The 16808-nt window shown below is 40.3% G+C and overlaps 1 protein-coding gene across 1 annotated transcript in view; it reads left to right on the plus strand.

Annotated features, from left to right (window-relative positions):
- EXOC4 (exocyst complex component 4) overlaps window positions 1–16808 on the plus strand; it is a gene marked incomplete at both ends in the record, with an annotated part of 858131 nt that overhangs the window by 742668 nt on the left and 98655 nt on the right. The window contains one exon of the mRNA XM_080701126.1: window positions 221–399. Coding sequence (XP_080557252.1) covers window positions 221–399 — 179 coding nt within the window. The remainder of the gene's footprint in view (window positions 1–220; window positions 400–16808) is intronic.

Consider the following 16808-nt stretch of genomic DNA (forward strand, 5'->3'; position numbering starts at 1 on the left):
ACTGGGTCACTTCTTTCTTCTTCTGAGAACTTGTCCTCCTACCAGAATGATTTTGAGCAGGCCTGTGATTGTTCCCTAACAAGGCGAAGAGTGAAAGTGCAGCCGTGCTGTAGTGGTTAGGACGGTCACTGTGCGAGTCATGCCTGAGAAAGCACAGCCCAGCCCAACCTTTGCCAAGCAAGCTTAGGCGAAATGTGTTCCCTTCTTTTTTTTTTTTCAGGGCCGCCTTTGGCAAGGAGTCTGAAGTTCTAATTGGGAACCTGGGTGATAAATTAATCCCTCCCCAAGACATCCTCCGTGACGTCAGCGACCTCAAAGCCTTGGCCAACATGCATGAAAGCCTGGAATGGTTGGCAGGCCGGACGAAGTCGGCGTTCTCCAATCTTTCTACGTCCCAGAGTAAGTGTCTAGCAGGGCAATGAGGGCGGGGGCATTTGAAGAGCTACTGTCTCTGCTTGCATTGGAAATGCAAAGGTGTCTACTGGTCATGGTATGGGGGTGGGGCTCGTCCCAAGTTGTCAGAAGATCTGGGGCTGAGGATGGCCTTGCCTGGCATGCACAAGGCTCTGGGTTCGATTCCCAGCACTGAGCAAAAACAAGCTGTCAGAGTCGCGTTAGAATTCTGAATTTGTTTTGTTTTGTGTTAGGTCCCCCCTGCTTTGTGATTCTGGGAAGGAAACAAATCTTCGTTTCTTTGTGTGGGGTGTGGGAAGTCAAGAAAGACTCCTGTTACCATAGCTTAATATTAAACCCTAGAAATGTGAGCCGGGCATGGTGTCACATGCATTCCCAGCTGGGACCACAGGATCGCAGTTCGTGGACAGCCTCAGATAGGCTCAGCTACTTAGTGAGGTCCTTTGCAACTCAGTGAGAACCTGTTTTAAAAATAAACAGACTGAAAAGTAGGACTAAGGGTGTAGCTCGGAGGTACGCTGCCCCTGGGTTCTCTCCCAACACCAAAAAAACAAAAAACAAAAAGCAAAAAAACTAGAAAGGTAAAATTGTGTAAGATTGAGCCCTGTGTCTCAATTACAGAGAGGAGTACATTTGGTCCTCTTTACAACAGCTTCTCAAGGGCAGAAACTCTCCGAGCTCAGGGCTGAGTACACAGCTACATTCTCATTTTAACTTGACATAAAGCTAATAAAAAGTATCTAAAAAGAGAATAATAGAAATGATTAAAGTGCTAGAAAATAGAGGTAATGAGAACAACAATTATTCTGGAAAAGAGATGGCTGAGAGATAACAATTATAGACTTCAAGGAAATTAAGGAATAGGGTACGAAATAAGAACAAGAACCCTCTTTTTCTATCAGGGGCCAATGACTCAGAGAAAAATGATTTTAAAACTTTAAGAAAATAATTTTAAACTTTAATAACAATAAAATACATATTTTTATAGCATTAGGAGTGCTATGGTGTTAAAAGAGAGGCCAAGAAAAAACTAATGTGAAGATGAAACAAAGGAAAAGACAGGTTTAGATGTATGGATGGAGAAATGGAAGCAGGCTCACAAAAGCAAATATCAGCAAGAAGAATAAAGTAGCAAAATAGGCTCTGGGTTTCACATTAGGGTTAACTGTTGGGTGATTATTATAAGCAAAATGCTTATGTTATTTGGACTGTTCTTTGGACTTTAGAGTGAGTTATTGATTCCCACTATCCTTTAAGAAGTTATTATTACTTGATTTACCATGATTTTGGCTAGAAAGAAGAGTGGAAGTATTTCATGGGGGTAAATTGCTCCCTGAAATACAAGGACCATCGCCAGAGTCTAAGAATGCCCTTTGAATGACCAAAGTCTTTTTTTTTTTTTTTCCCACGGTACTGGGGATGGAACCCAGGGCCATTCTACCTCTGAGCTACACCCCAGCCCTATTTTTTTAATTATATATTTTGAAACAGGGTCTCACTGAGTTGCAAAGGACCTTACTAAGTAGCCGAGGCTGTCCGCGGACTCCGATCTTCCTGTCTCAGCCTCCCGAATGCTGGAATTACAAGCGTGCGCCACCATGCCCAGCTGCCCACAGTATTTTATTTCAAGTGTACAGCATTCCAGATTTTTCTTCTGTCCATTTTCAAATGGTTCCATGAAGCTAGACTGCTCATAATTTCTGTAGCAGGCCACTGAGGGATTCTGGGGGGCCAACTTGGCACCAACGGTTTTCAGAAGGAGAGAGATGTTCTCTGAGCTAAGCTTAACTTTGTAATTGCACAATTTAGCTCTTATGTTCCTGTCACCCAGAGTACCCAGTAGAAACGATGTCTGATTCATGTCTTTAATCATCTCTTACTCTGACAAAGATCTCTTCTGCCACACCCATTAACACTCAGTCTCGTGTGCTCAGCTCTATCTTACAAGTTGTGCCCTCTCAGCTCCTTTCAGGGTGATTATTCCACCCAGTGAGTGGCTCAAGTAACTCAGCATTTCGGCGATCAGTGCAAAACCCAAGTGAACTGTAACCAGTACTTCTGGTGTCTTTGCCCAAACAAAGCATCAGGTGAACGTGGCTTATTCTACTAACAACCAGCCCCACTCAGCCACACATTCCTGCTTTGTGGGTTCGGAGGAGAAATGCCCGTTGGTGTTTATAATTTGAGCAAAGCAGGGGCTTCTCTGATAATTGGTTACTTTGATTGCTCCATGCCAGTGTGACTCTGCAAAGGGAATAAGGGGCCGCTCTTTATTATGCTTTTGAGAAGTGAAGCAAATGAGTACTGCAGTGGAAGCAGATCCAAGTCTGGAGAAAATGCTGCCCTTTTGTCCAGCACTCATAGATACTCAGCAGGACAGGAAAACTCAAGAAGATTTTAGGTTTATTTCTTATTCCACATCCTGTTAACTGTCTGCTATGGTAAATGCCCTATTTTATTAAACTTAAGAAGCTATCAATGTAATGGACTAGAGAAAGTTTGCAGGAACTTATTTTTATAGGAGACTATCTTTTCAGAGGGTACAGTAGGATTTTCATCCCTCTGAAAAATTTCATCTCACCCTGAACAAAGCCTGTGTGTTGGTAGCAGGGGTTTTTTTGCTGGTATATGTCTTATTTTCTGACTCTTGTCTTTCTCCCCAACACCAATAAAATTCTATCTGCCCTTCCACCCCTAGAATACCTGTATGTTGAGGATTTATTCTAACAGGCATGCTTTTGGTAGAAGGAAGTTGAACAAGATCATGCTTAGCATTCAATGTTTATGATCTAAGTTTACTCACTATTTCTTCCATTGGTCCCAATTTTAACCTTGTAGTAAAGGCACACGATAATATCTCATTTTTTTTTGTATTATCTGCTGTTTGTAAGAATCCTAAGAAAAGGCTCTGGAATTTAAATGGATTTTCCTAAGAAAATTATTAGGGAAAAAATATAACCTACATAAAAATTCCTAGTTTTTATTCCAATTTTAACATTAACAGCTTTCTTTTATATTTTACCCTTTTGTTTTCAGGCTGTGTAGCTTTTATACATTTTATTAAATTGATTTTTTACTAATACCTAAAAGCAAAAATTACATTTCTTTGGGGGATACGATGTAATATTTTGATACATGGATACATTGTGTAATGTTTATTTTTTATTTTTTGTATTTTGGCAGTACTGGGGCTGGAACCCAGGGGCATTGTACCTCTGAACTACACCCCCAGCCCTATTTTTTGGTCCTTTTTAAATTTCGAAACAGGGTCTCACTGAGTTGTGAAGGGCCTCACTATGTAGCTGAGGCTGTCTGCGAACCGTGATCCTCCGGTCTCAGCCTTCCGAATGCTTGGGATTACAAGTGTGCTCCACCATGCCTGGCTTGTAATATTTACATCAAGTTACATGATTCTGTTTCTGCAAACATTTATTATTTTATAATGAAAATATTCAAAAATCCTTTCTTCTAGCTTTTTGAAATATACAATATATTATCATTATCCGAGTCACCCTTCTATGCAGTATCACCTGAGAACTTAGTTGTCCTGTCAAATATTAAATTAGTGCCTACTGCAACCTTTCTTCAGTTCTCCCTCCCCACACTCTCTCCAGCCTCTGGTGACCACATGGTATTCTCAAATGCTATGAGGTCATACTTTTCACAGTCCATATATGAGCGAGATTATATATTTGTCTTTTTGTGCCTGGCTTATTTCACTCAGCTCAGTGATCTACAGCTCCATATTCATTGTTGTATGTCTTGGTCAATATTCCCACTGCTGTAATCCATAACAACTGACCACACAATTTAGAGGAAGGTAGACTTATTTGCTCATAGTTTTTGGAGATTTCAGGGTTCAGTCCATGTTAGGCCAGATCTGCAGGAGCTCAGGGCATGGTAGCGGGAAGCAGAGCAAGGGGGAAAGCAAGGCTCTGCTCTCACATAAGCAGGCCAGAAGCAGAGAGAAAGCAGGGAAAAGAGAGGCCATATATAACCCCTGAGGCCACACCCCCAGGACCCGTCCTTAGTGATAAAGTCCCACTTCCACCATTGCTCCCTTGTTTCTGTGAGTGATAGGGGGACACTCTAAATTCAAACCCTTCCATTGCAGGTGGAGGATTTCATTGTTTCTTATACCTAAACAATATCCCATTTTATATATGTATCACATTTTCTTTATCTATTCATTAGTTGATAGACACTTAAGTTTTTGTACATTTCTTGACTGTCATGTTGCAGGAAACATGGGAGTGCAGATGTCTCTTCAACTTATTTATTTCATTTCCTTTGGATAGGTACTCAGGGGCTAGATTGTGGGTCATATGGTAGCTCTACTTTTAAATTTTTGAAGAACTTCTATACCATTTTCCATAATGGCTGCACTAATTCTCATTCCCACCAATAGTGTGCAGGATGGCTTCCTCTTCGTCACCTGCTTGCCAGCACTTCCCACCTTTCATCTTTGCAATAATGGCCATTCTTTATGTTTTCTCCTATTTCTTTTTTTCTATACTTCTTTTGATGCATTGCAATCAGTCATACATCCTAGTGAGATTCTAAGTGATACATCCAAGCATGCACACAGGTCCATTCTTTGTCTGCTCACTCAGTTTCCATTGCTAAAGTTTTCCTGAGCCTATGTGCACAGATAATAAAACATAATAAGAAATTATATGCTAGTCTTTTTCAGTCTGAGCAACCACAATTTCCTCTAACCTCCAGAGCAGATAATTTTATCCTGGGATCGTTGTGGGAATTGCAGTATTACTTGTAACGTTTTTCATATACTTTTTTCCTAAAGCAAAATTTTTGCTAAGAATCTTAGAAATCATCTGGTCCAACTCAGTTATTCTGCACATGAAGAAATTAAGGCCTCGGGATGGTCACACTGCGTGTCTGTGCTGACCTAGGACAAAAGCAAGTCTTCAAGTCTCAGTTCAATTTCCTCTCTGCTACATCATTGTCTTACGGAACCAGCATTAGAACCACTAGCTGATGCGTTCACGTCACTTTCCCATTAAACCCTTCCAGGAGGGTGGTCATATTTTACTTGAACTGAAGTGCTCTAATGTCTGCAGTTCACTGGTGATCATTTCTGACCATGATTTTCTTTTGCCTTGTCAGAATTTCTATGCCTTAAGCATGTAGAATTATTCCTTATATCTCTTTTGAGTTTTGTGTGGCTTATAGTGAAGCATTTCTCTAATTTGTCACCCTCTATTTTTGTGTTAAAAGTATTTTGTAAGTTAGAAACTGTGTCTATCTTATTATGCTATGTAATGTATTTTAGATACTGCACTGTCATATACTGTAGCCACTAGCCTTGGGTGGCTATTTAAATTTAAATTTATTTAAACTTATATTTATTTAATTAAATTTACAAATCAGTGCATCTATCACAATAGCCACCTTTCTTTTCTTCTTTCTTTCTTTCCTTCTTTTTTTTTTTAATTTTTTGCAGTATTGGGAATGGAACACAGGGGCATTCTACCTCCAAGCTATACCCCCAGCCCTATTTTTTATTTTTTTATTTATTTGAAGCAGGATCTCACTGAGTTGCAGAAGGCCTCATTAAGTAGCTGAAGCTGGCCATGAACTGTAATCCTCCTATCTCAGCCCCCAGAATGCTGGGATTACAAGTGTGCAGCATCATGCCAGCTTCCTTCATTCCTTTCTTTTCTTTTCTTTCTTTTCTCTTTTTAATATGGTACTGGGGTTGAACCCAAAGGTGTTCTACCACTGAGCTACATCTCAAGTCCTCTTTATTTTTTATTCCAAGACAGGGTCTTGCTAAGTTGCTCAGGCTGGCCTCAAACCTGCAATCCTTGTTTCTCAGCCTCCACGTCCTGCATACTACTAACTTTTCAGATGTATACGAGACAGCACACATATATATCATTGTCGTTGTTTGTCAGGGGCAGAATATCATAGTTCTGATTTAAAATGCTGGTACTGTGAAGACTGTAGGGACTCTTGGAGATGGACTAAAAGCATTTTTAGATGGCCATGAGCTTTGGGGACAGAGTGGAATGTTATAGTTTTGATTGAAAATGTCTCCTGTAGCTCAAGTGTTAAGCAGTGCAAACATGTTTAGAGGCAGGACATGGCTGGAGGACGCAGATCCCTGGGCACACATGGCCTGGGGGACCATAACTATCCACCCCACCCCCACTTCCTCCACCATTGAGTTGAGCATAGCTTTTCCTCCTCTGCTGTGCACTAAGCCCTGCTGCCGTGGGTCCTGTGTTGGAGTCGCTGACTATGGAATGACCTCTGAAATGGTGAGCCCTGAATAAGCCTTTCTTCCTCTCTAAGTTGCATTTACCAGGTGTTTGGGTCACAGCAACAAAAAAGGCCAATTAAAAAAGCAGGGGTGTATTCATTTTGAGTCACCCTCCCCCATGCCATTTTGGCATGGGGCTGTATTTCTATTTTTTGTATTTCTATCGTTTTAATAAACTTCTTTAAGTCTTCAGGGAAAAAAAAGCAGCATAGTATTTCTTAAATTTATTTTTCAGTGAAACTCTCTTAGCCCAGAGAATCTCACAGGATGTTTCCCTCCTGTGAAACAACTGAGCTACACAGTCCAGTGCTGTCTTGGCATAATTTGTCCATCATCTTTCATTCCTCCCAAAACTAACGGCACAGATGTTCCAATGTTGCATAAGCTTAATTCCATATTACCGACAAATTGCACATCAGATGACGTCTCTTGCAATTTCGTTATTTGATTTGTTTAGTTATTTTAAGAAATGTTCAAGTTAACCTACATAAAATGGCAATGATTTTCCTTTCTATTTGCTTTATACTTGGCTGCTATATTGACCCTTTTTCAGTAACTGAATTTTTCTCACAATTCTCAAAGACTCTGCTCTAGTATCCTAATACCACATCTCAATTCATAGAAGATTGCCAGTATATCTATCGTGGGTCTCCTAGGAGTGGCCTTTTTTAAAATAAAAATTGATTTCACAATATTTTTAGATTTAGAGTAAGTGGAAAAGAAAATAAAGTAAAAGAATAATGTAAAGAGAATTCCTTCATGCCTCACTCCCAGTTTTCCCCATAGTTGGCATCTTATATTAGTAGAGTACATTTGTCATAGCCAATAAACTAGTATTGATACATTATTATTAACGGAAGTCTATACTTTGTTTAAACCACCTTGGTTTTTGTCTAATATCCTTTTCCTGTTAGAGGAGCCTATGTGGGATATCACAATACATTTAGCTGTCGCATGTCCTTGGGCTCATACAGACTGGGATAGTTTCCTAGACTTCCTTATTTGTGATGACTTTAGTTTAGAGGAATGATGCTGGTTTGGGTATTTGTTGCAAGTCCTTCAATGTGGTTCTCTCCGATGTTTTTTTCATGATTAGACATCAGACATTAGGCTTAGGAGTTTTAGAAAGGAAAACTTCCAGGTAAAGTGCCATTCTCATCACATCAAGGGCATATTTTTTCAATGTAGCTCATCACTGATAATGTTCTGGGGTTGATTTTTGTGCCTCAAATTTATTTAGTCCTAGATAGTTCCTTCTGAATTCTAGGTCAGCTCTCTGCTTTCCCACCACAAACTGCTTTTGTGTTTTTATCTTTCTAGTGGCTATTTTGTTAACATAATGAGTGCATGTATTATAGACCTCATGTTGGACAAGTTGAATACCTGCAAAAAAAAAAATGATTACCTACTTTAAATGAATATGAGATTTATATAGATTATAATCATGTGGATCTGATGGGCTTTGTGTAGGAAGAGCTATTTTTCTACCCTGAGCCACTTTATTAAGGCCTACAGCTTATTTTTTAGTTGCCACATGTGCTAAACAACCTTGGGTAAATATATACCATTATATCACTTTTAAAACAATTATGTTGTGATGTCTTCACTAAAAATAGTTTTATTTTCATTCATATATATATATATATATATATATATATAATTTTTTTTATTAGGGATTGAACTCAGAGGCCTTCTAGCTCAAAGCTACATCTCCAGCCTTTTTATTTTTATTTTGTTTTGAAATAGGATCTCAGTAAGTTGCTGATGCTGGCCTTGAACTTGTGATCCTCCTGTCTCAGTTGGGTGGTTCTCAACATTGGCTAATTTTAGAATCACCCATGACTGGGGATGCACACTTGTAATCCCAGTACTTGGGAGTGTGAGACAGGAGGATCGCAGGTTTGTGGCCAGCCTCAGCTACTTAGTGAGGGCCTCCGCAACTTAGTGAGATCCTGTTTTAAAATAATAAAAAAAAAATAGGGCTGAGGGTGTAGCTCAAGGGTAGAATGGCCCCTGGGTTCAACCCCCAGTACCGCTAAAAAAAAAAAAAAAAAAAATAGAATCACTTATGCTTTTCAACATTTCTTCAGGTGATTTCACTAGCCAGGTTTGGAAACCACTCATGTAGACCCCCTAAGTATATCTTTTTTTTTTTTTTCACGTTCTGTAGCCTTTATATTTGGGGAATGCTTTGCAGTTATTTTGCCAGTTCTTCTATTCTCAGAAACATGAGGTTGACATGATTTTCCATTTTATGGACAAGAACACCAGGCACCATGATACTGTACTTTATATCTGTGCCAGATTTGGCACAGTAATCCACTTCTGCTTAACAGTTGCTTATTAGCCCATCTGAACATGAATCCAGTATAAAATAAAAACATTCCTCTTACTCCTTTCAAGCTAGCTAAATGAGAAGGAACAAGGCATCGGTGTTTCTCTGAACTCAAAAGGCTACAATTGCCAAGCCTATCAAATGAAGATGGAAATGTTTACCAGTCAACTATATCATTGAAAATAAGGATGGAAAAGGTCTGGGTATCCAGCCACCCATCTCCCATGGACATGGCGGTGTGGCACAGCAGGATGTTTTCATGCAAAGCCAATTATGATTTTAACTTTTTTTTTTTTTTAAGAATTTGAATTCTCCCATGCTAGAGCTCACGGTCTTGGACTTTTTGTGCCTTGATGGTAAATGTAAAATAAAATGCAAGTCTTCCAGCTGTTTGGATTTTGTTTTCCTGTCTTGGCACAAATGAGAATAAAATTTCCCAATCCGAGATGTCATGGGAAACTGTCCTTTTCCAGCTTTTGTCAAACCATTTAGCCAGAGTTTTTTCTTGTCATAATTTCATCTGATTATTTTTAATTAGAACCCTCTGTGTGTTTAATTCCTCTTTCGCTCCGCTATTTACAAGTTTCAAATATTTGTAGGCTCTTATCAGGCAGCTCCTTGTCGGCGCTGCTTAGCCTGCCTCTGCATGTTCAGTTGTGCTAATCATCTTTCTGCACTTAGCCCCTTCACTGCCCACTGTCAGGTTTCAGTCTCAGTAGCTGTCATTTTCTTAAGCTCTCATTTTATGACTCCATTTCTATATTCTTCTCAATATATGACACTTTCCAAATTCATTGCCATCGGTTAATTTCACGATCATGCTGTTTACTAAGAAAATTAAATTACCGTAGGTATTATATTTTGTTCACGAGCCTCCCACCTGCTGTCCAACTCAGAAATTTGTTTTGGTCTTCTCTAATTGACACTTACTTGTACTTCTGTCTGAGCCTTTCTCTCTTGGTAAAATAATGTCCAAATGTATCTCTAGGTTATATTCAATTTCACAGCTAATCATGTTTTATGGGAACAAAAAGACCAACTGATCATTTTATGATGATTCCGTTATGTTCACTTTCAGTCTTAATTGTACTCTGTTGATATTTATAAACTCATCAAAATGTTCTCATAATGAAGAAAGAATCATGCAGAAGCTGCTGTGCTCAGGGTGTTCACCTGATTGTTCTTAGGACTCTTCTGAAAACGGCGTGGTTGTTACTGATGGCAACGCTGCTTTTTCTTATGTTTCATAAGGAATACCACCTGGACCCCCTTTTCTCCTTCTCCACAGTTAACATGCTGCACATGCTTATCATCCAAGCCTCAGAATGACCCCACTGGGTTTTCCTATGTTCCTTTGCTGTGAGCACATTTTAAACACTGGTGCACAAGGGATACTCCCCCTTTCAAACACTCCCACCCTATTGTTTTTTCTCCCTCCTCATTGGCTGCCCTCCCATGGCTCCCAATCCTGGTTGTTTTTTCTCGCCTCTTGCATTTATGTTCTTTTAACGTATAGAATCGTTTCCATTCATCTTTCTTGGTCTAGGAGGCCTATAGCACATATTTGACTTTGAAGTCAGCCACAGTTGAAGATAACTCAAGAAAATTATTGTATCACCATTGGGAAATTATTTAGCCTTTCTGAGCTAAATGGGTTTCCTCGCCTATTAAATAGAAATAATGGTATATATTTATTTGGTGGTGGAAGCTATTAAATGAGATGAACTTGGAGTTCTTAACAGTTTCTGACACACAGCAAGTACTCAGTAATGGATTCCTGGGCTTCTGACTGTGAATCATAATGCTGGAGTTCTCTCATTCCTTATGCTTGTACCTCCACTTACCACTTCAGACTTTGCTTTTATCTCATGTTGTACGGTAGCTTTTAAAACCCTGCTGGTATCTGTGCTTCTGAACCATTGCTAGTAAGTCATGGCTCTCACTCCACCAGTTTCCACATGTGTCTAGGAATGCCAGAGAATGGCCTTGTCTCTGAGAGTTCACATGTAAATATCTGAGATGCCAGGGTACCTTTCTGATCCTCCAAACTAGGAAGAGAAGGCTCAACTATTACTGAAAAACATATCAGATCCAAACCCAGTGCCCTTCTGTTGATCACCTGGTCATCTGCAGAGTTCGTTGTCCTCTGCCAGGTCCTGATCTGAAACAGCACCTCCCCTACACTGCAGGGAGGTGATTATCAATTGCAGGGCTAGAAGCTAGTCCTGTGGGCCTTCCAATGTAATTACACAGTTCTAGGAATCTGCCCATAAAGAATTATGTGACTATTTCTTTGAAAGTGCTGACATTTTGATCCATAAGGGAAATATCTTATTAAAATATGATAATATCATGGATGCTTAAGTGTGGTGTCTGGGAACTTCCAGCTGAATGATTGTATCAGCAAACAAACCTATAAAATGTAAGCAGGAAGAATAAATATAAATTAAAATCTCTGGGAAAGAGAGAGGGCAGAAGAAATTGGACAGCAAAAGAGGCTCTAAGATGGCATGCTGAAATTGCTGAAAAGATGGTAGAAATACACATTTGCAACCAGGCATGGTGGTGCATGCTTATAATCCTAGTGCTTGGGAGGGTGAGACAAGAAGATTGCAGGTTCAAGACTAGCCTCAACAATTTGGTGAAACTTTGTTTCAAAATAAATAAAATAGGGCTGGAAGTAGAATGCCCCTGGTTTCAATCCCCAGTACCCCAAAGAAAAAAAAAGGAGAGAAAGGGAAGGAGGACAACTGGTAGGGAGGAAGGATGGAGGGAGGGAGGGAGGGAGGAAGGGAGAGAGGAAGGAAGGAAGAAAAGAAAAGAAAAAAGAGAAAGGCACAATTGTCTGAGCCTAAGCTGGCACCCTGCATAGCACTTAGGAGAAATAACTACTATAGCATCATGACTTAAACAAGAACTTGGAGGGACAGCTTTGGCTCCCGAGTAGAAAGGTGTCTTTATAGTGAGGGGCAGGGAACGAGTCTACCTGAAGACACTGACTGTACTATTAAATCTAAGCTCTTATCTAGAAAGGCAATAATCAGGGGCTTCAAAGCTTGAGATAAGTCCATGGACTGGACTGTGTGAAATCATGACTTGATAAACTCCTCACTAGAGAAAGAGTATGTCCATTAATTGTTTCATCCTTAAAATGGGCTTCATGTGTGTCACCAAATGCACTGGGTGAGAAGAGATGCATCCCAACGGGGAGACTAGAAAGAGGGCAGGGTGCTGGCTGATTTCACGGACAAAATCTCCGTCACTTGGTGGGATTAAATTTAGAAAAGTGTCCCGAATGCAAACTGGATACGCTTCTTCTGTACTTATTCATCAATAGTGCATAAGGACTTTTTGAGACTGCCAGCCCCAGGAAAGAATAGCAAAGGGGCATATCTGTGAACGCCCCAGCCTGTCACCGTCCCAGAGGACACCATGAGGATGATAATGGCCCTCAACAGTTAGATTCCATTTCATACTTTCAAGGACCTTTGCAACCATTAATTCTTAATCACTTATCCCTGGCTCAAGCGGGACTTGGCAGGCCTGCCCGTATTCTCCCCTTTTTACAAAGCACAGCTATGAAAGACAGAAGTCTGACCATTTGCCCAAGGTCACAAAGAGTCAGTCACAAAATCTAAACTCCCTCTGACTGTTCACAGAGTGCAGACCAGAGATTCTGGAAAAAAACAGCAAAAGCAGCATGCCTCTGTTTCTCTACAGAAACAGACATGGCTGTTCTTTAACCATCTCCCAAAATTACAGCAGCAATCTGAATGCTGTATCCCTGTGTCCAGGGCATAAATACACCAAAGGAGAGTGGAGGAGTGATCTTGACATCACTTCACCCATTTTAAGTCGCCAAAGCATATAGCTGTGCTCCCTGCCCCCAAGGGTTGATTGCGTATCTAATTTTGATATTCATTTATCAGGGAAAGGCTCATTTATTTCTTTGTCCTAAACCCAATAAGTAGCTTATTGTAATGTCCTAAATTATACATACAAATAAAAATGTAAAACACTTCCTTCTTCACGTGAAAAAAGGTATATATCAAAGGGAGCTCTCTAAGGTACCAGGTTGTTTATTAAGAGCAGTTAATTCTGTCTACTAACGTCTTTGAGTTCTGGACACTGACTCCTGGGTGGCGGATTCGACTGGTTCTTCACTAACAATTCAATTTAATTTTTATAAGAGGAAAAGTAATAGGGACTTTTCTGTAAGACTGATGAAAAACCTATGTGTCTTTATAGAAACCAAGAATATCTGATCTGATTCTTCAAGGCGGCACAAATCCTGTAAATGTCAGAAAGATGTTACACGCTGGAAAACCCCTTTGGTCAAATTCATCCAAGGAAATCACTATTTGTGGGTGACTTTTTAGCAAGTCTGTCAAAAGCTTCTTCTACAGATAAAAATTCAATAACCTTTCACTGTGGATGTGCCACAATTATCACTCATTTAAAAACAGCCCCTCTAATAGAGTATTTTATCGCGCTGGACAGTCTCCGCATCGTTCATTATTTAGTGTTTGCTAAGCTGATGGCGCTTCTCCCGCACTTTTCTTATCTCTGCTTCTTCAGAATTGGATTTTATATTTCCAAACCAGTCAGATATGACAAGTCATTTTCTTCCCTCTTGTCTTTTAAGAAACGCAAACTTGATTTCTTTTTTCAACAATCACCACTTAAAGATTAAAGTTATTGGAAATGTCTGTATTAACCAGCACTGGGACGTGCGGTGGAGAACTACTGCATTTTAATTGCAAGTGGGGGTTGCCCCCCTTCCCTTTCACTCTTTTTCATTGTCCATGGTAGGTATATTTTATATCTCTCTGGCCACCTCCCCTCCGATTCTGCTCAGTAAACACACAATATGTGGCAAAGACGAGGTATTGTGAAGCCTGATGTGCTTAGAAGCAAGGCAAGAAAGGTATTATCAGAATTATTATATTATAGAACCTCAGCAAGGTGGTGATAAGCTATGTAAGTGGATCTCTGTGTAAACATAGACTGTCTTTATATGAGAGACTTCCTGAAAGGAAAATGATAAAGTCATTAGCCTGACACCTGGGGGGGAGAGATTCCAGTTCAAACAATGTCTCTTTCTAACAATCGCTCATTATGGAGAATTTTAACTAAGTCTGAAAATACTACCTGTCATTCTAGGAGGATTATTTTTTAAAGAATTTATATACTTTACCTATCCTTTGGACCTGATTGAGAACACATGCTGCCTGGGTGTTTGCTTTTTATTCTGGGTTTTATCTTGGATGCTCTCATAAAAATTAGTCTCTTTGCTAGTTAAGAACTAGTCTCTTTTCCTTATAATGTGAAACCCTGGGAGATTTCAGTGAGACAGCCCGAACGGAGGAACAGAATAAAATAGCTTTGTACCTTTCTTCATGGGGATCTCTCTCCTTGGGCCTGACAACCTGTCCATTCTGTCTAAGAGGCGCTCAGCTCACATTTTCTTAGGGAAATAGTAGAACTTCATTCAGGAAGTCTAATGACAACCTCTTGGCCTTCTGTGGGTATGATCCTTTGGCAGTGATATTAGAATACTGAGAAGAGAATGCACTAGAGAGAAAATCTCACCAAAATATTAATTTTAAGACTTGTGTGTTCTATAGAAATAACATGGGAGTCTTCCTTCATATACTGATAATAAGGGCTATCCTTGAGGATTGGCTTTATGAAGAAAAATATTTACCCAGACATTACCCAGAGAGAGGAGATGCTTAGAATCCATGTCGTATCTCCTTCCGAAAGAGGGAGAGTAACTAAAAATTCACTATGGAATTATTTGTTTAAAGGTACCACAAGCCCAATTAACGCATTTGTTCAAGCCAACAGACTTTTAACTTTTCACAGAAATCTTGGAAGTGTACTAAAGAAACACCCCCACAAGAGTTTTGCATATGCTGCTGTATCTGCCTCTCCTGGAAGCAGAGCACGGGTCACTGACAGACAGATGGCTACCACCAGTTTGCCAGTGGCCCAAAGCCCCGCCTACCAGCTCCCCTTCCCCCAAGACCAGCATGGAGAGGTCTTTTCTGTAATGCTGTGCTGCCCAGATTTCCTGCCCCTGCCCCTGCCCCTGCCCCAGCCCTACCCTTGGAGCGCCGAGGCCAGCCCCACATCCCACACTGCACGTCTGCAGAATTGCCTTCCCTCCGAGCAGCGTAGCTCAGGGAAGGAGTTGGAGAAAGGCCTCGAACACTGCCAAAGGTGTTGCCTGGCTTTTCAATCCCTCAAAGGGTTATTTGGAGGATCCAGTGAACCAGTGAACACACAACTCCTCATATAGGGCCTAGCAGTCAATGAGCCTGACGAATGATCATTTCTTCTGCTGCTTCTTTGAAAAGCTCTTTCCCTCATTCTTAGCCATCCTGAGACTCTTCCATTTTGCCGCCAGTGTTTGGCTGTAGTGGACGTCAATGTGAAATGCCCAGGTCTTGTCCCCTACTGGATTTCTCCATCTCCTACCCTTCTTGTTGATGGCTGGGCCATTCTGTTTGATAATTTAATTTTGCTGTCAAGGCATCTTTGATGTATTGCATTTGAAATTAGATTTTGAGCTCTTAAATTTGACTACTTTGCATGATCCAAGTGGCCTTGGAACTTCAGCAGAGGGTAAGGTAGTATTTATACAGGGCCAAAATGAGTGAAACTTAAGGTTACACCTCCAGCAGGCTCTCACAAAATGACTTTCTCTGTAACTTGCACATCAGTGTATTAGACTCTGTAGGACTGAAGAAGCTGCTGTATCGTGGCTTTGGTAAAAGACTGTAACAAAGATGGTAGATGATCTAATGCTAGAGCCTCTAGTAACTCCAAAGCGCTTGAGCCTCTTAACATCAAGAGGTTCTGTCTGAGTCGGGCATGGTGGCACATGCTTGTAATCCCAGCATTTGTGAGGCTGAAACAGAAGGATCCTGGTCTGGATGGATACACTTCATATGTTTTTCTACTTAACACTTCTGAACACCCTGATTGCTTGTATAGAAGATGTCCTCTGAAGAAAAGTTTAGCATTTTCCTCAGACATGGTAACAATGATGATGTTGAAAACACATGCCAAGCTTTTTATCCTATTGCCTGTTCCTCAGATATGGTAACAATGACACTAAGTTACACAAGGTAGTCATAACAAAGTTCTCACAAGGTAGTCATAACAAAATTGCATAACTGTCAGGATAAAGGTAATATCCTGTAACTCAAAAAAAATATATATATATATATATATAAACAATTATTTATTTATTTTTTTAAATTTTTTTTTACTAGGGTTCCTGGAAGCCCTTCCACCTCCAGGCTACACTCCCAGACCTATTTTTATTATTTTATTTGTAAACAGGGCCTCTTAAGCCAGTGAGGCTGGCTTTGAACCTGCACGATCCTCCTGTCTCCACCTCCCAAATGTGCACCACCACACCCGGCTATATACAATTTTTTAAAAGGACCAAGAAGCCAAAAAGTCATGTTTTTTTTTTTTTAATAACACAGGAAACTTCACAACAATAGGAAAATAACTTTAGGATTGTAATAATAATTATTTCCAATTTAGGATTGGTGTGACACTGCCAACTCAGGATGAGGGAAGAACACACAGGCATTTTCAGACATATAGAGTCTCAAAAAACTTGCTTCCTAAGCCGGACATGTTGGCACACACTTCTAATCCCAGTACCTGGGAGGCTGAGACAGGAGGATCGTGCAGGTTCGAAGCCAGCCTCAGCTACTTAGTGAACCTCTCAGCAACTTAGTGGAAGTGGGA

The sequence above is a fragment of the Muscardinus avellanarius genome (assembly GCF_963383645.1).
Source record: "Muscardinus avellanarius genome assembly, chromosome: 9".
In the NCBI taxonomy this organism is placed as follows: domain Eukaryota; kingdom Metazoa; phylum Chordata; class Mammalia; order Rodentia; family Gliridae; genus Muscardinus; species Muscardinus avellanarius.